At 44.2% G+C, this 19117-nt stretch overlaps 2 protein-coding genes across 18 annotated transcripts in view; one reads left to right on the top strand and one right to left on the bottom strand.

Moving 5' to 3' along the window:
* HOOK3 (hook microtubule tethering protein 3) overlaps positions 1-19117 on the top strand; it is a 161783-nt gene that overhangs the window by 39112 nt on the left and 103554 nt on the right. The gene's annotated exons all lie outside the window — the stretch shown is intronic.
* RNF170 (ring finger protein 170) overlaps positions 2868-19117 on the bottom strand; it is a 39031-nt gene continuing 22781 nt past the window's right edge. For 11 of the 17 annotated variants that reach the window (XM_084834820.1, XM_084834808.1, XM_084834817.1 and 8 more), the window contains 2 exons: positions 17356-17460; positions 2879-7683 (listed from right to left, as the gene is read on the bottom strand). In XM_084834820.1, the coding sequence (XP_084690946.1) occupies positions 7414-7683; positions 17356-17460 (375 nt within the window). In that variant the 3' untranslated portion in view covers positions 2879-7413. Of the gene's footprint in view, positions 7684-17355; positions 17461-19117 lie in introns of all 17 variants that reach the window. The other 6 variants (XM_084834822.1, XM_084834810.1, XM_084834825.1 and 3 more) reach the window with 4 other exon arrangements.

Raw genomic sequence — 19117 nt, 5'->3', positions numbered from 1 at the left:
AGACTTTAAGCAACAAAATTGTAAAAGTTTGCTGAACTATTATTATTATTATTATTATTAGAAAAAAGGTTTTAACATCTGAATGGTTACAACACACACATACACAACAAAACCACAAGAGTGAAAGGATAAGAAAATAACCAGGATTTAAATGAATCCAAATAATTTCTAACTAGACTGTGTCCCTATTTTCTCTAAGTTCTTCCCAGCAGTGTCTCATTGTCAGAGTTCTCAGCTTCTCCCAAGCAGCTGATTTTCTTTTTGATTCTTCACTCTTCCCAACCTCCTCCTCTCTTTTTTCACCTTTCTCTAGATTCTAAAAACTCTTTTTTGGCCTCAACATTTTATAAGTTAAAGCTATCTAGTGCTCTTGTAACTCTTGAGCAATCAGGAAGGCTTACCCTTGCCCCAAATTCCTTCTGTTGAGCTCTTTGCAAACATTTCTACAGAAAAGGAAACTACTGTTTGCGAATAATTTCTTGAAGCCTCTTGGTACTGTAGCAGCCATATCGGGGGTCAGACTAAGTAGCCTCATGCAGTATCATGCTTCATGTTCTTGCTGAGCTCTTGCTCTCTGAAATATATGTTTGTAAGCTGATGAGACACAGGAATTTCTTATCTTGTCAACAAAGGCTAAGGTCATAGTGATATGTATATCATGTTCTCTTCTGTTCTCTGTTTATCATGGCTACCCTATAACCCATTTATTGTATTGTAAACAATGGTGCTAAGAGAAGAAATGTTGAGGACTGCAACCCCACACGGGAGGGAGAGGAGGAGCCGTTTCATATGTGTCATAATGTCTATAAAAGCAATGAGTTAATGTGCCTCGGGGCTTTTGGCTCTTTGGAAGTGATTCCAGCCTTAAGCCCGCGCGTTAAATAATAAAAAAACTCTTTTTCCTTCACTCTGTGGTCTCTCTGACTCGTTGAGTTCTGCAACAGTACCATAATGTAAACAAACCCTCTTCTGCAGGCTCCTTAGCTACATGACCTCTTGATGAACTTCCTGTTCTCTTACTTACATAGTTGTTTCCTGTTATTTCTTTGGCTGCCTGAACTTTTGACCTTTTGATTTTAGCAAATAATGAAATTTAACCCCATAGTATCCAATCCAAATTATACACAACATTATAAAATCATTCTGTCCCTTCACAGCAGGTAGGGAGAAAATAACCAGTTATGATAAAGTGAGAGAGGCCAGAATTCCTACAGGTTCCTTTCAATTAAAATGCTCAAAGATACTTTTTTTTTTTTTTTTTAAGAAAATGGTTCAGAACTTGTCTCATGAACTTTATTAGCAAGCTACCACCAGGATGCTGGTAAGGTGAATAGACAAGTGCAGGGGTGCACGACTTCTGTTGGACCACAAGTGGCCCACCTCTGGACTAGTCAAAATATCTGGAGGAACTCCAGTTGCCCACCCCTGGACCAGTGCCTCATATACCTTCTACTCGGTAGCCATGTGGTCAATTTGAGGTGTTTGGGCTTGGATGTTAAGCCAGACCCATGTGAGAGAACCCAAGGAAATTTCTAGCTCAGGAGATGTGAAGGCATGGGGGGAAAAATGGGAAAATTCAGGAAAAAAGACCCCCACCTGACTTTAGATTTGTAAAAAGCACTGAAGAGGTAAGGCTTAATTTTCCATTTCCCCCCAAATTTCATTCCACCCCCTAAAAAATAAACTGGGGTTTTTCCATGGCTTCAAAATCTTGGGAAATTGTACATTCCATGGCTTCAAAATCTTGGGAAATTTTACAGGACATGAGTCCTCAACCTTTTTGGGTCAGTGGCACATTTGGAATTTTGAGCAAGTATCATGGGTGCTCTCACAAAATGTCCTGCGGGTGGGCTGCCTGTTAATTTCTTACATATCTATACCACCCAAAAGCCAAAGCTATGCTGCTATAGTGGGCTGGCCAGTCACAAAACAATAGTTTCTTAGAAGGCAAAGCAGTGAGGCTAAAAGAAATTTGTCCAAGAATCTAAGTACAAGGCAGAGATTGGAGTCTGAGCTCCAAAACACAAAACCACTCTTTTGGACCCAAATAAAGATGGCATTGGAGGGCAGAACTTCTCATTGCAGCATGCCAGCCGCCCAATTAAAAAATTAAGAAATTTTTAAAGAAATAAAATAAAAACGAGGAGCAGGGAGTATGTTGGGTGCCAAGAGAGGTGTTTGCTGGTACATTGGTGCCCACAGACACCAATGTGCCAGGAAACACCTTCCAAACAGAAAGGAAACTGGACAATGATAACCGTATCCTATTCAATCTGAAATCAAATTGTTTCTGTTGGTATGATGCTAATTTCCCATGTCTCTGGTAAACTACCTCAAGGAGAGATCGTATCAATACGAGTAAGCCATATGATCTACAGTATTTATTTTGATACATGTACATCCTGCTTTTCTATATAAAATGTTCAAAGCAGAGAACAGGGGCTCACTTTCTTTCTTTTTTAAAGGGCACTTCTGGTTCAATGGTATGGTGATAAAACGATTGAGAGGGAAGGTGCCATACAGACAGGGTGCCAGCAGGAAACTTGGCTCAAGTTTTATTGCAAGATCTTACTGGTTAACAGTGCAATCCTATATATCTCTACTCAGAAGTGAGCCCCACTGAGTTCAGTGGTGCTTACTCCCAGATAAGTGGCTATGGGCTTATAGCTTGAATGGGCTTGTAGCTTTTAACAGGATTCAGGAGATTTGAGCAAAACCTGCTCTTTTATTAAGCTACTATCCAAACATTCTCAGGACTTGTTTTTAAAAGGAAAGTGTCCTTACTATATTGTAAATGTATGAGCTTTGTTTTTAGTAAATGTGTTTCATGGAACTTAAGATAGTGTTACAATCATACAGAGAGAAATGAATTGTCAGAGAATATTTTATTTGACATGTTTATTATCAGTAAAAACAAGAGCCATGTTATATTTTTGTGTAAAAAGATCTATAGCAGCATGAAGTCTACAGCCCCATAGACCTGACAACCGTTTTACACCAGCGTCAGTCATTAATAGTTTAGTACTAAACATGTGTACTCAGAAGTAAGTCTCATTATTTACAATGGAACTTAAGAGGTAAGTGTGTATGGGATTGCAGCCTAATTCTTCCTCATATGAAAGTTGACCATTAGAACAATTCAAACATAGCACTTTAGTAATGAGAGCAGCAGATGTTAAAATTGGTTTAAGATATTTTGTGTGAGCACTAGAAAGCATTATATAATAATTAATATCTGGATTATTATACAGAACATCAATTATTGGAAAAATAGAAGAAAAAAAGACAAGCGTTTTTCAGAATATTTTCTCTTGCTGAAGTCTTTATACCAAGGCTTTCCAGAAAGGACAGCTGCCTTCCCTAAACCCATTATTAGTTTAATCCAGTTATTTTCTTTGGGATTGATTCACAAACTGTAGGATTTCTGGTCCAGAAAATGTTTAAAAGTTAATACTGGAAAATACATCTGAATGAGAAGTATCTTGAAATAAAACGGAAACCCTCTCTTATATGATTGTAATATTGTAGCTGGTGATCAAATTGAAATATTTTCAATTCAATGGACCTTAATTACTATTGGGAATGAATAAAATGGCTATCCTCATCCTTAGGGGTATATTAAAATATATAAAAAAAGGTAAAGGTATCCCCAACCAGTCGTGTCCGACTCTAGGGTGCGGTGCTCATCCCCGTTTCTAAGCCGAAGAGCCAGCGCTGTCCGAGGACGCTTCCGTGGTCATGTGGCCGGCATGACTGAACACCGAGGTGCACGGAGCGCTGTTACCTTTCCCGCCGAGGCGGTACCTATTTATCTACTTGCAATTTCTTGCTTTCGAACTGCTAGGTTGGCAGGAGCTGGGACTGAAGATGGGAGCTCACTCCGTCACGCGGCACTCGGGTCTCGAACTGCTGTCCTGCCGACCTTCCGGTCTGCAGTTCAGCGTCTTAACCACTAAGCCACCGCGCCCCCTTATATTAAAATATATAGGCAATATGAACAAAATCAGCTTATTCATGTCCTACATCAAACATTATCCATCAAGGCCTAGGAGGGGAGTCTCCTTCTGGATCTAAAAGAATCTATACCATGACATAGACTTGCAACGTTGGAAATAAAATTCAGCTATTACCATCCACAGTTCCATGTTGGAAGCAATAGTATTCATCTGAGATTAGAGCATTTATGTGATTGTTTCCTGATTTTAAAAAAGCTGATTTGTCCAGTTTTAAAAAAGAAATATATAGCCGTGATTTAATTAAGCACTGATTAAAGCTAAACATGAACAGAAGAAATAAGCAACGTGTCTGTTGAATAGGTGCACGTTCAGCTCAGGGGGCCAGGAAAATGTGTGTCCTAAAAAGGCAAAAAGTTTCAATAATGGAGGGTATGTATGTTTGTAGGACAAAAGCTGGGAACAAGGGTAACATACAATGGGATGATTTATCCTCTTTTCACGCGGCGCAATTTTTTTTACAAATCTTCCTGGAAGTGGAGTGTTGAACAGTGACAGATGACAAGATGCAGTGTTGACTGAGCCACTTCTCATATTATCAATCGCCAGTAGCAGACAGAATGAACACATACACACACACCAGTTGGGAGCCATTATAAAGTTATGTAAGAGGACCTATGCTGATGATGTAGGTGAATGAGAAAGAAAGTATCAATGCAGTTAGCAAGTAAGGTTACTAAAGAACTCTAGTTACTGTAATCAGCTGAAATCTCTTTTGCCCAAAGTAAAGTTTTATATCTGCATAAGAATATTCAGCTACCAGAAAATATAGAAGGCAGCATGAACCAAGGTTTGACCCCATCTCTTTGATTTTGGAAGTGTTTCAGATGTACAATGAAGGTTTTGGTAGAATAGCAGAGACTGAAACAGCCTTCTACATGTATACTTGATTGAGGTTCTATGCTTCACAATTTACAGTGCAGGATTTGGGTTGGCGAAACCCCAAGTAAGACTAACACAGAGAATCAAGCTGGCATTTTATCTGAGGTAGCCGACAAAGCACTACTATGTACTAGTTGTGACAAGACAAAGTGAGCAGAAGGATTAAAAGGAATTAGGAGCAGCCTAAAAAGTTTAGTAAGCACTTTTCTTTTTTAAAATGATGTTTCTCCCTGTCCCCTTTTTGGACATTCAGATCAAATCTGGATAGAACAAACTACTGTAAGCCTCAGACTGAGCTAGTACATTCAAACCATTTTCACAGCCATGATTTTAGAGATTTAAGATTACGTTTATAGAAATAGTTAACATTTGTGAGAATGAAATCAGTTTTGCATTAAGAGGAACTTGGCCTTGTACATACACAAGGCTATAAGCAAAAAACAGAGAGACACACATCCACTTTACAAAATTATTCAAATGCACTTCACATGCACATTCAAACATATTCATATGTCTGCATTGGCACTCCGAATCCCTGTGTAGAAATGGATGCATGGACAACAACTGGATCTCAAAATAGGTCTTTGTCTGGAGTATATAAAAAGGATTAAATATTGTATTTTCAAGGCTAGTTTAATAGGGAAAAAAAAGTACTGTTGGTAAGTGGTACATGAGTTTTCTTTGGCAATTATTTCATCAAATTGAAGGGCTTGCTTTTTTAATTTAAAGAAGCTAGTGTAAAAGGACCAGTGCACATAATACCTTCCCTCCCTTAACCATAGTTATGCAATTGGCAGCAGACTGCAGCATTTCACACCCCCTTCCCCTGTCATGAATTTGTCCCACGATTAACCGTGGTTATGGGTTGCAATAGCATAGACTTGGACCATGGTTAATATTAATTTTTTTGCCATTAAGACACTATTCAAAACCATGGTTTGAAGGTGGTTAGGATAAAACCCTGGTTAATATTAGCCACAGTTAAGATCAGTACTAGCTTACTCCTTCATTATGGTTAAAGCTGCTATAGAGAATTCATACCAGAGAGGAAGAGGGAAAGGGAACATGAGATCCCACAGTCTGTTCCACAGGACCTCAACACTATCTTTTAAGAAGCCCCAATGCCCTCATTCTCTGGCCTGGGAATATTCTAGACAGGAGATGGCTAGTGACTTCATGGTTGGTTAAGGGATGAGGAGCACTGCATGAACACTAGCCTCATGCCCCTACATCTATTTCTTTTGTCAATATGTTCTGTAAGTATTGTATATAGCACCCTTTTATATCCAAGTAGTAATATCCCTATCTCCTCAATTCCTGGGCTACTCAATGCAGCAGTGTCAACATTCATTGTATGTTTGGGGTAGGGAGGCAAGCTGTTCACAGGTCAGTGCATGCCTGGTTGCAATCGGAAATGCAATGGCATAAGCAGTGCTTTCACAGCTGTTCAGCCCTTCTTTCCTCCCTCAAAGGCAAAATGGGTCAAACATGGTGTTTCATAGTATTTCAAGACTATGGTATAAGCTTGGGACACATGCAGCTTGATTCTAAGCATACTTACTTAGAAGCAAGTCCCACTGAGTTCAGTGAGTCTTACTCCTAAGCAAGCATATGTAAACTTTTCTGAAGGAAGAATATCCACCAGGTATTTATGGTCCCCATTACCAGATGTTCTTTCAAGTATATTCACTATAAATTCACTTTTTTAGATTTCAGCTAGTTGCTACACCAACTGCAGTTGATATTTCATTTAGTATTTCACATGATGAGGGAGCCCAGTTATAGTTTAAGTTCAAATCTTTGCCCAGTATTACACTATACTGCACATCCATGTTAGCTCTTAGCTATCTTGAGCTGGGGTATCATCTATTCTATCCAAAACATGTTGAAGCTGGCAATGCAAAATATTAATACACGCTATCAAAGTGTGTACAATGTTCAAGATTTCTCTCCCCAATGGATGACGCATATTTCATGGCATGAAGTTGCATGGAGAGAAACACATGTAATTGCACATAGTTGCATTTGAAACAATACTGTACTTACTGTGTTTATGCAATATTATGTTGCAGTCTAAGCTTATTTTGACAGTTGTAATGCTTGAGCATTTCTTGAACAGGCAGAGATGCTAATCTATTTTACCCACTCCAACCCAAAGTGAGACATTAAGCAGTCTTTGAAATGGTACCATGCGTCCAGCGAATTCAAATACTTTTTGTTGTTAAGCATTCCAAAAGAAATTCCCTTTTATAACTGGTGGTACCTTGAATGACATACAATTACTTATCTGTTGTAAACATATCTATACATCTTGAATTAAATCTTTTATATAAAACACACTGAAATTGCAGTTCACTAATCACCATGATTTCCATTCCTCATGCTTGCATAAGATGTTTGGCTAGAAGCTATTTAACAGTAGAAACTGAAAGTGTGTCAAGATGCTTTTCTTCTTAGTGGCTCATTTAGTTAAGCATCCCCCTTAATGCTTCTGAACGCTGGTCATTGACACTTGGCTTCATCTATTCAGTCTTTGTGTTACAACCTCTCGGTACATGATAGATATATATATGAGTAGCAGAAAGACCACAAAGAAATCATCTAAAAATCCTAGAATTCCAAACAGGGCTTCGGGTAGAAAATCCAGGGGTGATGCCAAATACAACAAAGCTCCCAGCAGACAGAGGAATATTCTGATTCGGAACATCCAGAAGAGACCTCCAACAGAAAACATCTCTCTGAATGCATGACGCAGTAATGTCGGCAAATCCATAATCCGTTCCATAATCTAAAAATAAAAAACTGGAATTATTAAATATCCTTTATCTCTAGTGGCTGCAAAGCAGAACTCCAGCCTACAGCTGCCCTGCCCGCTTCCTTTCTTTTCCCCAGCATATATCTCAGCCTCACATGAGTCCAGAGTATTCTTTGGTGGGGTAATAAAAGAGGGTGGGGCAGCTGCAGGCCAGTTATCTCCTTTGCAGCGTGCCCAGTCAGCTAGCTAAAGCTGTCTTTTTAAGAAAGGAAAGAGTTCCTGCTGCCTGGTAAGCTCAGGGCGCTGGGATGGAGACAGCAAGGATTTTTGCCTATGTGCACACACTTACACGTGTCCATGTAAGGAAGCACTGTCTGTTATTTTGGGGTTTGCAAGGGGACAGTGCCTGTGTGTGTGTGGTTGGATTTTGTCTGGGGTGGGTAGCTGTACTTTGGGAAAGGGGTAGTTATGCCTGTGTGCTTTGTTTGGGGGGTAGGTAGCTTGCCTCTCTGAATTTTTGGGTGGGGTAGGGTTGCCTGTTTTTGTTTTTTGGGATGACAATGGCTGTTGTGCCTGCATGTGTTTGGTTGGGGGGGGATTTGCCTATCTTGGGGGAACAGTTTTGCCTGTTTGTTTTTTGGGGAGTGGGGTTTCGGAGAGCACAACCAATTTTGTGAAATAGGTGTTTTGTTGTAGTTTGTGGGGGAAATATGGGATATGCGGCTGAAACCCAGCATCTGTCTTATATTCTGTTTGTTGAGGCATTACTTGTCCTTTGTGAGTAGGCAGGTCCTGACAGCAGCCGTTTGTGGTGGCATGCACGGCAGATTTTCCAAATGTGCCCACAAGCCCAACAACAACTCCATCTATTACAGAAGGAGCAAGTATGAGAGATAGTGGCTTGCCAAAAGCTACCTAATGAGTTCATGGTGGAGGTGAGATTTGGAGTAGAGATTTTTTGGTTCACAGCTCATCCTCTTAACAACTACATTATATAAACTCTTCTGAGTATGTTTGCTTAGTACTGTGTGTGAAAAGCCATTTGCATGAAAGCAGACTAGATTATGAGTAGATCAAGGAAAAGACAGGTTTTCCTTCTAACTGTAGTTCTTCAAGTGGCCATCTGTGCATTCACACATATGGCCTTTGCATGGAGCCTCGATTTAGGAAACTTCTACAGCTGAGGAACCCTTCCCCCGCTGTGCCAGTGCTCATTTCCTTAGCAGATTCCCACCTATTCCCTCAGCTCCTTGAGACCAACACTGCAGCCTTGGAACCAAGAAGAAATACCTTCCGTACCCAACATCAAACTCAAGAATGACACCTAAGAGGGGACAGCAGGTGGGTTGTGCGAATGCACAGATGACCACGCGAAGAACTACAGTTATAGGTAGCAACCTGCCTTTCTACTTCGTGGTCTCTGTGCATCACACATATGGGTGAGTAGCAAGCTAGGTGGTGGGTTGGTGTCCTATTACAATACAGGAAAAAGGACAGCATGGCCAAAAGTATAGTCATCTCTAGCCTAAACATCCAGTCTGTAGTGTCTAACAAAAGCAGTCGGTGTTGACCATGTTGCTGTGCAGCACAGTTCAGGGATGGCAACCCCTCTGTTGAATGCGACCAACATTGCTACCATGCAAGCAGAGTGAGCTCGGACTGGGGCAGACAGTTCAAGCCCAGCCAGCTCATAGGATAGATCAATAATCTTTACAACCTAAGAAGCAGAGCATTGAGTTGAAAGTGGCTGGCCCTTCCACTTGCCACAACAGACAAAAGGTGAAGTGACAGTCAAAATTGCTCAGTCCTCAACTTGTAGAAGGCCAAAGCACGCTGAGCATGGAGCGTATGCAAAGTCAATTCCAGAGGTGTAGACGGAGAGGCAAAGAAAGCAGGCAACATAATGACCTGGTTAAAGTGAAAGTCCAACACAACTTTAGGCAAGAAAGAGGGGTCAGGTCTAAGAACCAACTTATCTCAGTGAAAATGAGGTACAGCTGATCTACTCTTAAGTGCACAGAGTTCACTGGCTTGGTGTGCAGATGTAACAGCCACTAGAAACATCACTTTCCTAGAAAGAAGGTGCAGGTCTGTAGTCGCCAGTGACTCAAGGGCTTGGATGAGGGTGCTTTAAGAACTACAGAAACGCTCCAGCTCGGTACCGTACAGCAAATTGGTGGTGCCAAATTCCTGATCCCTTTCAGAAATCCCATCACTGTCAGATGCAAGAAGACAGAGAAACCTTCAACAGGAGGGTGAAAGGCAGAAACAGCAGACAAATAAACTTGTAGTCATGACAATTTGATTCCCTTCTTGAAGAGGGAAAGGAGAAATCAGAGTATTTGGTGCAAGGAGCACTGGAGCAGGTCGAAACCTTGAGCATGAGCGAAGGCGGAAAAAGCAGTCCATTTCCTTGCATACAAACGCCGCATAGAAGGCTTATGAGTGGCATCGAGATTTTCTGTATTTGTGCCGAGACTGGTTCAATCTCTGTCGCCCCATCCTCCATGCCGTCAAACGGAGAGTTGCTAGGCATGGGTGCTGGATTCAGCAGTTCTCCCTGGTGAGGAGGAATGGATGCGAAAGAAGATGACGGTACCCACCCTGTGCTATCCTGAGCAGCAGGGCAAACCACTGTTGGCGAGGCCACCACGGGGTTATGAGGATGCATTTGGTACCATCTGTTCCAATTTTTGCCAGAACCCTGGTGATCAGTGGGAAACAGTAGAATAACTTCTCTGTCCATTTGAGAACAAAAACATCTCTCCAAGAGCCCGCACCGTGACCTGCTCGGCTGCAGAAAATCTGGCATGCCACATTGTCCCGAGCGGTAAAAGATCCACATGTGGTGTGTCCCAGCTCTGACAAAGAGTCTTCAGGACTGATCTGTCCAACTCCCACTTGTGGGAGGTAAGCCTGGTGCAGCTGAACTGTTCCGCCAGAACATTGTCCACACTGGCAACATGAACTGCAATCAGTCCAATCAGATGAGGTGAACACCACCGAAAGATCTCTAGCGTTAGAGCAAGGTCAGGGAGCAATCTCATATCCCCTTCCTTGTTTAGGTACACGATGACCATCGTATTTTCCGAGGTGACCTGGACCAGTCTGCCCAGTAGGTCCAGCTCAAACTCCTGAAGGGCCTTTTTCACCACCCTGAGCTCTAGGAGGTTGATGTGTTGATTTGCCTCCATGGCCGACCATTGTCTGTGAACCGTGAGGCCCAAACAATGAGCTCCCCATCCCGAGAGGATGCACCCGTAGTTACTACTTGGGATGGCGAGGGATGAAGGAGGGCACGCCCTCTGATAGGTTGGCTGGCACTACCCACCATCATAAGGAGTCCCTGACATCCTGCAGAAGCTGCAGCATGGTCCAACGGGTATTCTGCTCAGTATCAAAACTGCATATCGGCCAGTTCTGGAGGGGCTTCATATTCAACTGAACGTAGTGGGCTATAGACGTCATTGCAGCCATAAGACCTAAAAGATGATGGGTCTTGAGCACTGAAATGGACTTGCAATGGTTTAGTTCCATTGCCAACAAGATCAGCACCTCCACTCGATCCCGAGGGAGAAATGGTCTGCCTGAGCAGGAGCCAGCAGTGCCACAATAACTGCAGACTTTGGGTAGGCTGCAGGTGAGATTTTTCAAGACTGAAGCAAAGTCCCAGGCTCTGAAGGAGATTGCAGGTCACCTCTATTGACCAAAGAAGCCAGCTGTGTCGACGCTACCAACAGTCAATCATCGATAAACGGCTACACCTCGATGCTTTGCATCTGAAGATGGGAACAGAGCACTGCCATGCATTTGGTGACTGCTCTTAGAGTGGTGGCGAGGCTGAAAGGTAGCACCTGGAACTGGTAGGCATCGGTACTGATGACAAAACAGAGGTAACATTGCTATGACTCTTCTGTGGTGATATGGAAGTACGTGCCCTTGAGGCTGATAGAGGTGAACCAATCTCCTTTGGAGAGAAGAGGGAGTATGGACACTAGAGACATCATATGGAACTTCCTTGGAGAAATTTAAAGATTTAGCTCCCGTAGGTCTGGGATTGGCCAAAGTCCTCCATCCTTCTTTGGTACCATGAAGTATGTTGAGTAGAAACCATCCCAAAGTTGGGTGTGAGGGACCAGCCCAAATGCTCCCTTTTCAAGTAGCGTTTGAACTTCGAGGTGGAAGACCAGAGATGGAGCGGTCACACGCACTGTACCGAATAGAGGAAGGACATCGAACTCGATCTCGTAGCCCCTGTGAACTGTGGAAAGGACCCGGGAGTCTGATGTGATGTTGCGCCATGCTAGATGATAAGATGACAGAAGAGTACCAAAGGTGGGAAGACGTGCAGAGGGATGAAAAAGAAGGGGGTATGACTCAAAGATGCCGCTTAGTTCTGCGGCGATAAGTATGATAAGAACAAAATTTCGAAGTCAAGAATGATTTCCCCAACACCACCAGCTGAGAATGCTGCTGTTGTGAAGGCCCCAATTATTGTGGTTGAAATTCGGTAGTAGACGCTTGGAACCAGCAGTGTTATCTGGGTGGCTGCTGGGGCATGAACCCCCTGCAATGTGCTGTGGTATGGGCCTGCTGTACTGAGTCTAATGCATCGTCAGTCTTTGCATTAAACAGGCCCTGACCACTGAAGGGCAGATCCTCCATGTGGGCTCTAGTTACCTTTGGAAGGCTCAACCAGGTGTGACAATGCAAGGTGATGGAACCAATGAGGACTTTTTGAGTCACAGTCAAGTTGATGGCGAGATGTGTTTATTTGTTGTTGTGATAATTTCATTGCCTCAGATTGGAAGAGGCGGGCCAGTTCCTTTTTGTCATCTGGAAGATGGTCAAAGAGGCGGCTACCCTTATCCCACAGAAGCAGGCGATATCCAGATGTGGCTGCCTGATAATCTGAGATTTTTAGACCCATTGCTGCAGAGGAACTGCTGAGTCTCCAAGCCTAGAGAGTGTGCCATTCTCTGCACCTGATTAGAAAATTGTCCAAGGTCCTCTGACAGCGAGATGGCATAATTTGACCTGAAGGCAACATCAGGTGAAGAAATGGACATAGGGCAAGAAGACTGAGAGATGGTGTCACACTGATAGCCTTTCATGCCAGAGAGAGGCGATTCCCCTGGTGGGGCCTGAAGTGAAGTTTGCGCATCTGCCTCTTTGCAAGGAAGTCATGAAATGTCACCAGTACTGGCTTGTGGCTGTAGCGTGGCCAGCAGTGGGGGGGCAGGGGACAGCCTGCACCTGAGTTGCTTGTCAGTGCTGCAGAACAGGAGTTGTACTTGGATGGGGTGCGCAAAAAAAGTCTTCTCGATACCGTAGCCAATGGGCACCAATGGTATCAACTCGCTTCCCAGTAAGGAGTGCCACAGTGGCGAGGAGGGTAGTCAAGACCATAAAGATAATCACAGTCTTCAACCCAATAATGGGATCTCCTTATCAGGAGTCCCAAACCGAACATCTCTCCTAGTCAGATAATGGGTATTTGGACTGTTCTCTATTAGGGTTCCGCTTGAAAAAACTAGGGGCATGAGCTCTGTTGTAAGAAGCAACTGAGTAGAGCAAATCCGGGTATCCCGGACATTGGTTTCGGAAAGTTCCATTCCATTGTGGCTGGCACAAATGAGGTGGCAAAATGTATGGATTTGGTGGGGACGAGTCCCTGATCTCACCCTCTGATGTCGATGTGATAGGAATGGGATCCACCACAGGAGTTGCATTCACCACTGGATTTGGTGAGAATAACACTGGTAGAGCAGGAGGTGCGGTCGTCGGTACAAATGACCATGTTCTATCCTGAGATGTTGATGGAGCAATGGGAGACACAGCCGGTACTGGAGGTCGGTGTCGATTCCGAGATGCTAGAGCCAATTTAAGAAGAGTGGTAGGAAGAAAAGGACACGCTCAGTCCTGAGTTGGAGTGCTGGGAGACATGGCCGGGACAGAAGGTTGGTGTTGATCCTGAAATGCTAGAGCAGAATCAGGGAGAACAGTAGCGCCTGAAGGGTACACTCGATCCCAAGTTTTAGAAATCTTTTTCTTCTTCTTCTTAGACTCCGAAGACAGACTCGGCAGTTTTGAAGCTTTGGCCCTCTTGGTCAGCTTCTTAGCCACTGAAAACGTTGAAGATCAGCCCGGAGTGGGGGGATCTTGTCTACTAGACGATCAGACACGGGCTAGAGCTGTATCTTCAGCCTATCACGTGGCGGTGAAGGCAGCAAAGAAGGAATATTATGCTGCCTCTATCGCGTCTGCAGAGTGCTGTCCCAGGAGGCTGTCCAAGTGGTCCGGAGCCTGGTCGGTCCTGTGGCTCTGGAACCACTGGAGCATTGTAAGGCCTCCTGTGAGGCCTTGGCAAGGCACTTTGCAGATAAAATTGATCAAATTAGGTGTGTTACTCTGCACGCTGTGGATACAGTTAGTGAGCAAGAGGCGACTTGTGGCAAACTGGTTTTGTGGGATCGGTTCAAGCTTCTTCCTCCTGATGAAGTGGACAAAGTGCTTTCATCTGTAAGGCCGACCACCTGCTTACTTGATCCTTGCCCATCGTGGCTCATTATGGGCTGCAGAGAGACAGTGGGTGAGGGGATCAGGGCAGTGGTGAACGCCTCCCTTGAGGAGGAAGTGATGCCATCAGCCCTCAAGGAGGCAGTGATAAGACCGCTCTTAAAGAAGCCCTCCTTGGATCCTCAAGTTTTGAACAACTTTCGCCCAGTCTCAAATCTGCCATTTTTGGGCAAGGTGATTGAGCGGGTGGTGGCGATGCAGTTGAAGGCACACTTGGAAGAAACTGATTATCTAGACCCATTTCAGTCGGGCTTCAGGCTTGGGCATGGGACAGAAACGGCCTTGGTTGCCTTGGTAGATCATATGAGGAGGGCTCTGGATAGGGGTGAATGCTCCTTCCTTGTTCTCCTCAGCCTCTCAGCGGCTTTTGATACCGTTGACCACGGTATCCTCCTGGACCGCCCGGAGGGGTTGCGCACTGGAGACACCGTATTGCGGTGGTTCCGGTCCTTCCTCTCCGGCAGGTACCAGAGGGTAGCACTGGGAGAGGAGGTTTCGGACCCGTTGCCACTCACTTGTGGGGTGCCACAGGGTTCCATCCTCTCCCCAATGCTATTTAATATCTATGTGAAGCCGTTGGGGGCTATCATCAGGAGGTTTGGGGTGCGGTGTCATCAATATGCGGATGACACGCAGCTCTACCTCTCATTCAAATCTTCACCAAGGTTGGCCGTAGAATCCCTGTCCAAATGTCTGGAGACGGTGAGTGGCTGGATGGGGAGGAATAGGCTGAAGCTGAACCCTGACAAGACCGAGGTACTTTTGGTGGGAGACAAAAGGAGGCTGGGGGATGTTGACCTGGTGTTGAATGGGGTACGGCTACCCTTGAAAAACCAGGTCCGCAGCCTGGGGGTCATTTTGGACTCCCAGCTGTCCATGGAGGCTCAGGTGTCAGCTGTGAGCCGGACAGCGCTGTATCACCTCCATCTGATACGGCGGCTGCGCCCCTTCCTTCCCGACCATCTGCTCCCATCGGTAGAACATGCCCTGGTCTCCTCTCGTTTAGACTACTGTAATGCGCTCTACGTGGGGTTACCCTTGAAGACGGTTTGGAAGCTGCAGCTGGTACAGAACACGGCGGCTCGCCTGATTAAAGGCAGCCGCCGGCGAGATCACATCACCCCAGTGCTGAAGGAGCTGCACTGGTTACCAGTTGTTTTCTGGGCCAAATTCAAGGTGTTGGTTTTGAGCTTTAAAACCCTATATGGTTCCGGCCCAGCCTATCTTATGGAGCGCCTCCAGCAGCACCAGACAGGCCGCTTAACAAGATCAGCCTCGGATGGCCTTCTCTCTGTCCCATCAGCCAGGACAGCTAGACTGGTGGGGACGAGGGAGAGGGCATTTTCTGTGGTGGCCCCCACTCTGTGGAACTCCCTCCCTAGGGAACTCCGTCATGCCCCCTCTTTAATGAGCTTCCGCCACGCATTAAAAACGTGGTTGTTCAGGCAGGCATTTGGGGTGGGTTAGGGTATTTTAGAAAATGTTTTTACTGTAGAATTTTATTGTTTTAAACTGTTTTATTGTATGTTGTACATCACCCAGAGTGGCTGGGTGACCAGCCAGATGGGCAATTAATAAATTTAATAATAATAATTTTAATAATAATAATAATATTTAGAGGCGTACAATATTGAGGGGAAGATATCCCCAACACTGGAGCAGGCTCTTGCATGGCAGGCAAACTCCCTGAGGGTGAGGTTGGCTACTCCGCCATACCGTTCGGCTCCTCATCTACTTCCAACACTTGTTTCCAAAGAGCAGCTTTCAGTCGGTCAGAATGATTTCACCTCGCCTGCTTTGAAAAGGCTTGGCAACGAGGACAAGCCTCAACAACGTGGCCTTCTCCAAGGCAAAAAGAATGTACGATGGATGGCGGTAACTTAGCCCCATAATGGACACACCTTCTAAATGGCGCCTTTAGGACCATATGCCCATGAGGGTGATCGCAAGATTGTGAAAACAAATAGAAATAAAAACGGAAAGATTAAAGATAGAAAACTTTGATAGGGAGAAGGTAATAAAAACCTCAGCTTGAGGAAACACTTTCAGACTGAACTGTATGCAAAATAAGTTCCCTCATGAGACTACCACAATAGTGGTTGAAAGAGAACTGAGGGAATAAGTGGGAACTTACTGAGGACACACATGCTGGGACAGTGGGAGAAGGGTTCCTGCCAAAATTCCTCAGCTATAGAAGCTTCCCGAATTGAGGCTCTGTGCAGGTGCAGAGCCCATATGTGTGATGCACAGAGACCACAAAGAAGAAAGTGCAGTTATTTGCCATACCTCTGTGCCACAAAACCAGCATTAGGGGAATACGCGGATACGATAGTGTTAAATATACTCCAGCCACATGGATGCATACTGTGGGATGGGAGCACCGTGTTGCTGAGATAGAAGGCTGACTCTCTAAAGAGGAGTTAGCTTATGTTAGGCTTGTATTTCTCAAGTACATCCTGTACTTTATTCCTGAATAAACATTCACTAACATTCGTCTCATCCACAAGGGTTATTTTTTGTCTCATTCAGGGGTACACAAATTTGGTTGGCTTTGCTGATCAACCAGAAAATATGGTTTCCAGATGCCTTCCCACAAGAGGCATGGGTTTTGTCCTTGCATCTCTGAAACAAAGCACAAAGTCAGGGACTATGGAGCTGGGGCGAGGGGTAAGGATTGTTCCTAGAATTATGCTGTATAGTGCAACGTGAAAACAAACCCCAGTGTTCCCCTCCAGTTTAGAGCTCAAGGTGGGGAAGGCTCCTGCTTTCATGAAAATGGCTTTTCACACTGCCCTCGCACAAATTCAGGAACAGTCCCCATCCCTTTCAATTTCCAAGGCTGAAAGGAGAACTGGAATTGTCTTGGAAGCATAGCTACAAAACAACAAGCCCTGGGCCTTCCTGTCGAGAGAAGAAAGCCAGACTGTGTTGGTTTGCCACTGTACTTCTGAGGCAGTCCAAATGCCCCAGGAGCACAAAAGCAAACAAGCTTAGCCTTCCTCACCACCGCGGAACTGGGGGTAGGAATGCTGGGGTGTGTCATGCTCACCATATGGTGGTGTAGCACTTGCCATAGTGAACAGAATTGTGAGTCCCTGGTCTTACTGACCCTATCCCCACACATACCGATCTTGGCTGTCCTGAGAATCTCCTGTTGTAATCCCTGACATCTTGAAGTACCTGCACTGCATCCTCTTGCCCCTCACTGAAGAGTGGTAAAAATAAAGTTACCTAATACAATAGAAAGCAGTCATGAATACTTGCATGCAGAGTTTTTCTCTGTAATATAGTACATTTAAAAGGCTAGGGAATTTCATATATTACTAAAAAAAAGTCAACTAACGATGTACTCAAACCTAAGAACAAAATCCAAGATCTGAGATGTTTGCAGTTGTAGAGGCATTCCTGCCAGGCCCCTAACAACCACAAGGCTTACACATACTACTGGGCTCAGAGAAATTGGCAGTTTATATATTACATATTAAAACCACCCAATAACTATAATTATCTGGGTGGTATACACCTAAATTAAACAATAAAATACAAGATAAAAAAACCAGCACAGGTTAAGTCAGGAGCACAAACCAACAGTAAGAATAAATAATAGTGCAAAGGTCTAAAAGTACTAAAATATGCTTTCTAAAATGCCTGGGAAAATAAAAATGTCTTCACCTGGGGTACTGAAAAGACCACAATATGGGTGCCAGGCGAGCCTCTTTGAGGAGGCACTTCACGGGCAGGGTACGACCACAGAAAAGGCTCTCATTCTTGTAGCCACTTGCCTTGCCTCATTTGGCAGGGGTGCCCAGAGAAGGACCTTAGGGTTGGGTAAATGCATATTGGAGAAGATGTTCAGTTAAGTAACCTGTCCCCATGCTATTTAGGGCTTTAAAGGTTAAAACCAGCACTTTGAATTGGGCCCAGAAACGGACTGGTAGCCAGTGCAGATGGCAAAGTACTGGCAAAATATAATTGTATCAGCCAGACCCAGTTAACAATCTACCCACTCTATTTTGCACTAACTGCAATTTCCAGACTGTTTTCAAAGGCAGCCCCATTGTAGTAATCTAAACAAGATCTGAAAACCAGGATGTTTTGCCTTGAAGCACTCGCTGAGATAGTATAGTAGCCCAAGTAGCATTATCCATAGCACAAGCAAAACAGGAAATTTAGCCCACGGACTAAATATAGCATCTTACCCAAAAAAGTCACCAGGAGAGTTGCAGGAAGGAGGCTTAAAAAAACCTAAACTATTGCCTACTCAAGGTAACACTTAAAGATATGCTGTAGACATTTTATTGGTAGTAGTTTTTAGAGATGAAAGCAATATAAATAGCCCCAAAGCGGGCTCTAATCCATGAAAAAGTTTGCCATAATAAACATGCCAAAGTGTTATGGGGTTCTTAGATGTTTTTGCCAGAGATTAATGTAAGTACACCTCTAGGATGCCTAATGTAAAATGATATCCAACTTCAGATGCTAAAGCAAATTTACTGTAGGTATTGAGTGTATCATTATGTATATTCCCTAAACATAAACATGCAAATACTTTATATGCTAAATGCTAACCAAAAAGTAGACATGTTTTTAAAATCACAATCACAAAGCCAGCAATGTGGACTTTCTGAACTTGGCCTGCAATTTCAAGTTAAATGTTCGGTCTTAGGGTTAGATCCAACCCTTGTGCAAGTGGAAGTCCACTTGTGCAGTGGGATTTCCGCTCATGCGATGGGATTTCCCTCCCCTGCAGCCCCCTCCCACACCCCAAATCTGCTCTGGAGGGTCTCCCAACCCTCCAGAACAGATTTGGGAGTTGCACAGGATCTCCAAGGAGGAAGCAGAAATCCATTCCACTAGTGGTTCCCTTCCGCTGCGGGAACATCACTAT

The sequence above is a fragment of the Heloderma suspectum genome, chromosome 2 (assembly GCF_057233095.1).
Source record: "Heloderma suspectum isolate Gila_16-S chromosome 2, 16-S_ref, whole genome shotgun sequence".
Lineage (NCBI taxonomy): Eukaryota > Metazoa > Chordata > Lepidosauria > Squamata > Helodermatidae > Heloderma > Heloderma suspectum.
The sequence above is the reverse complement of the archived record's forward strand: the minus strand, read 5'-3'. Positions and strand labels throughout refer to the sequence as shown.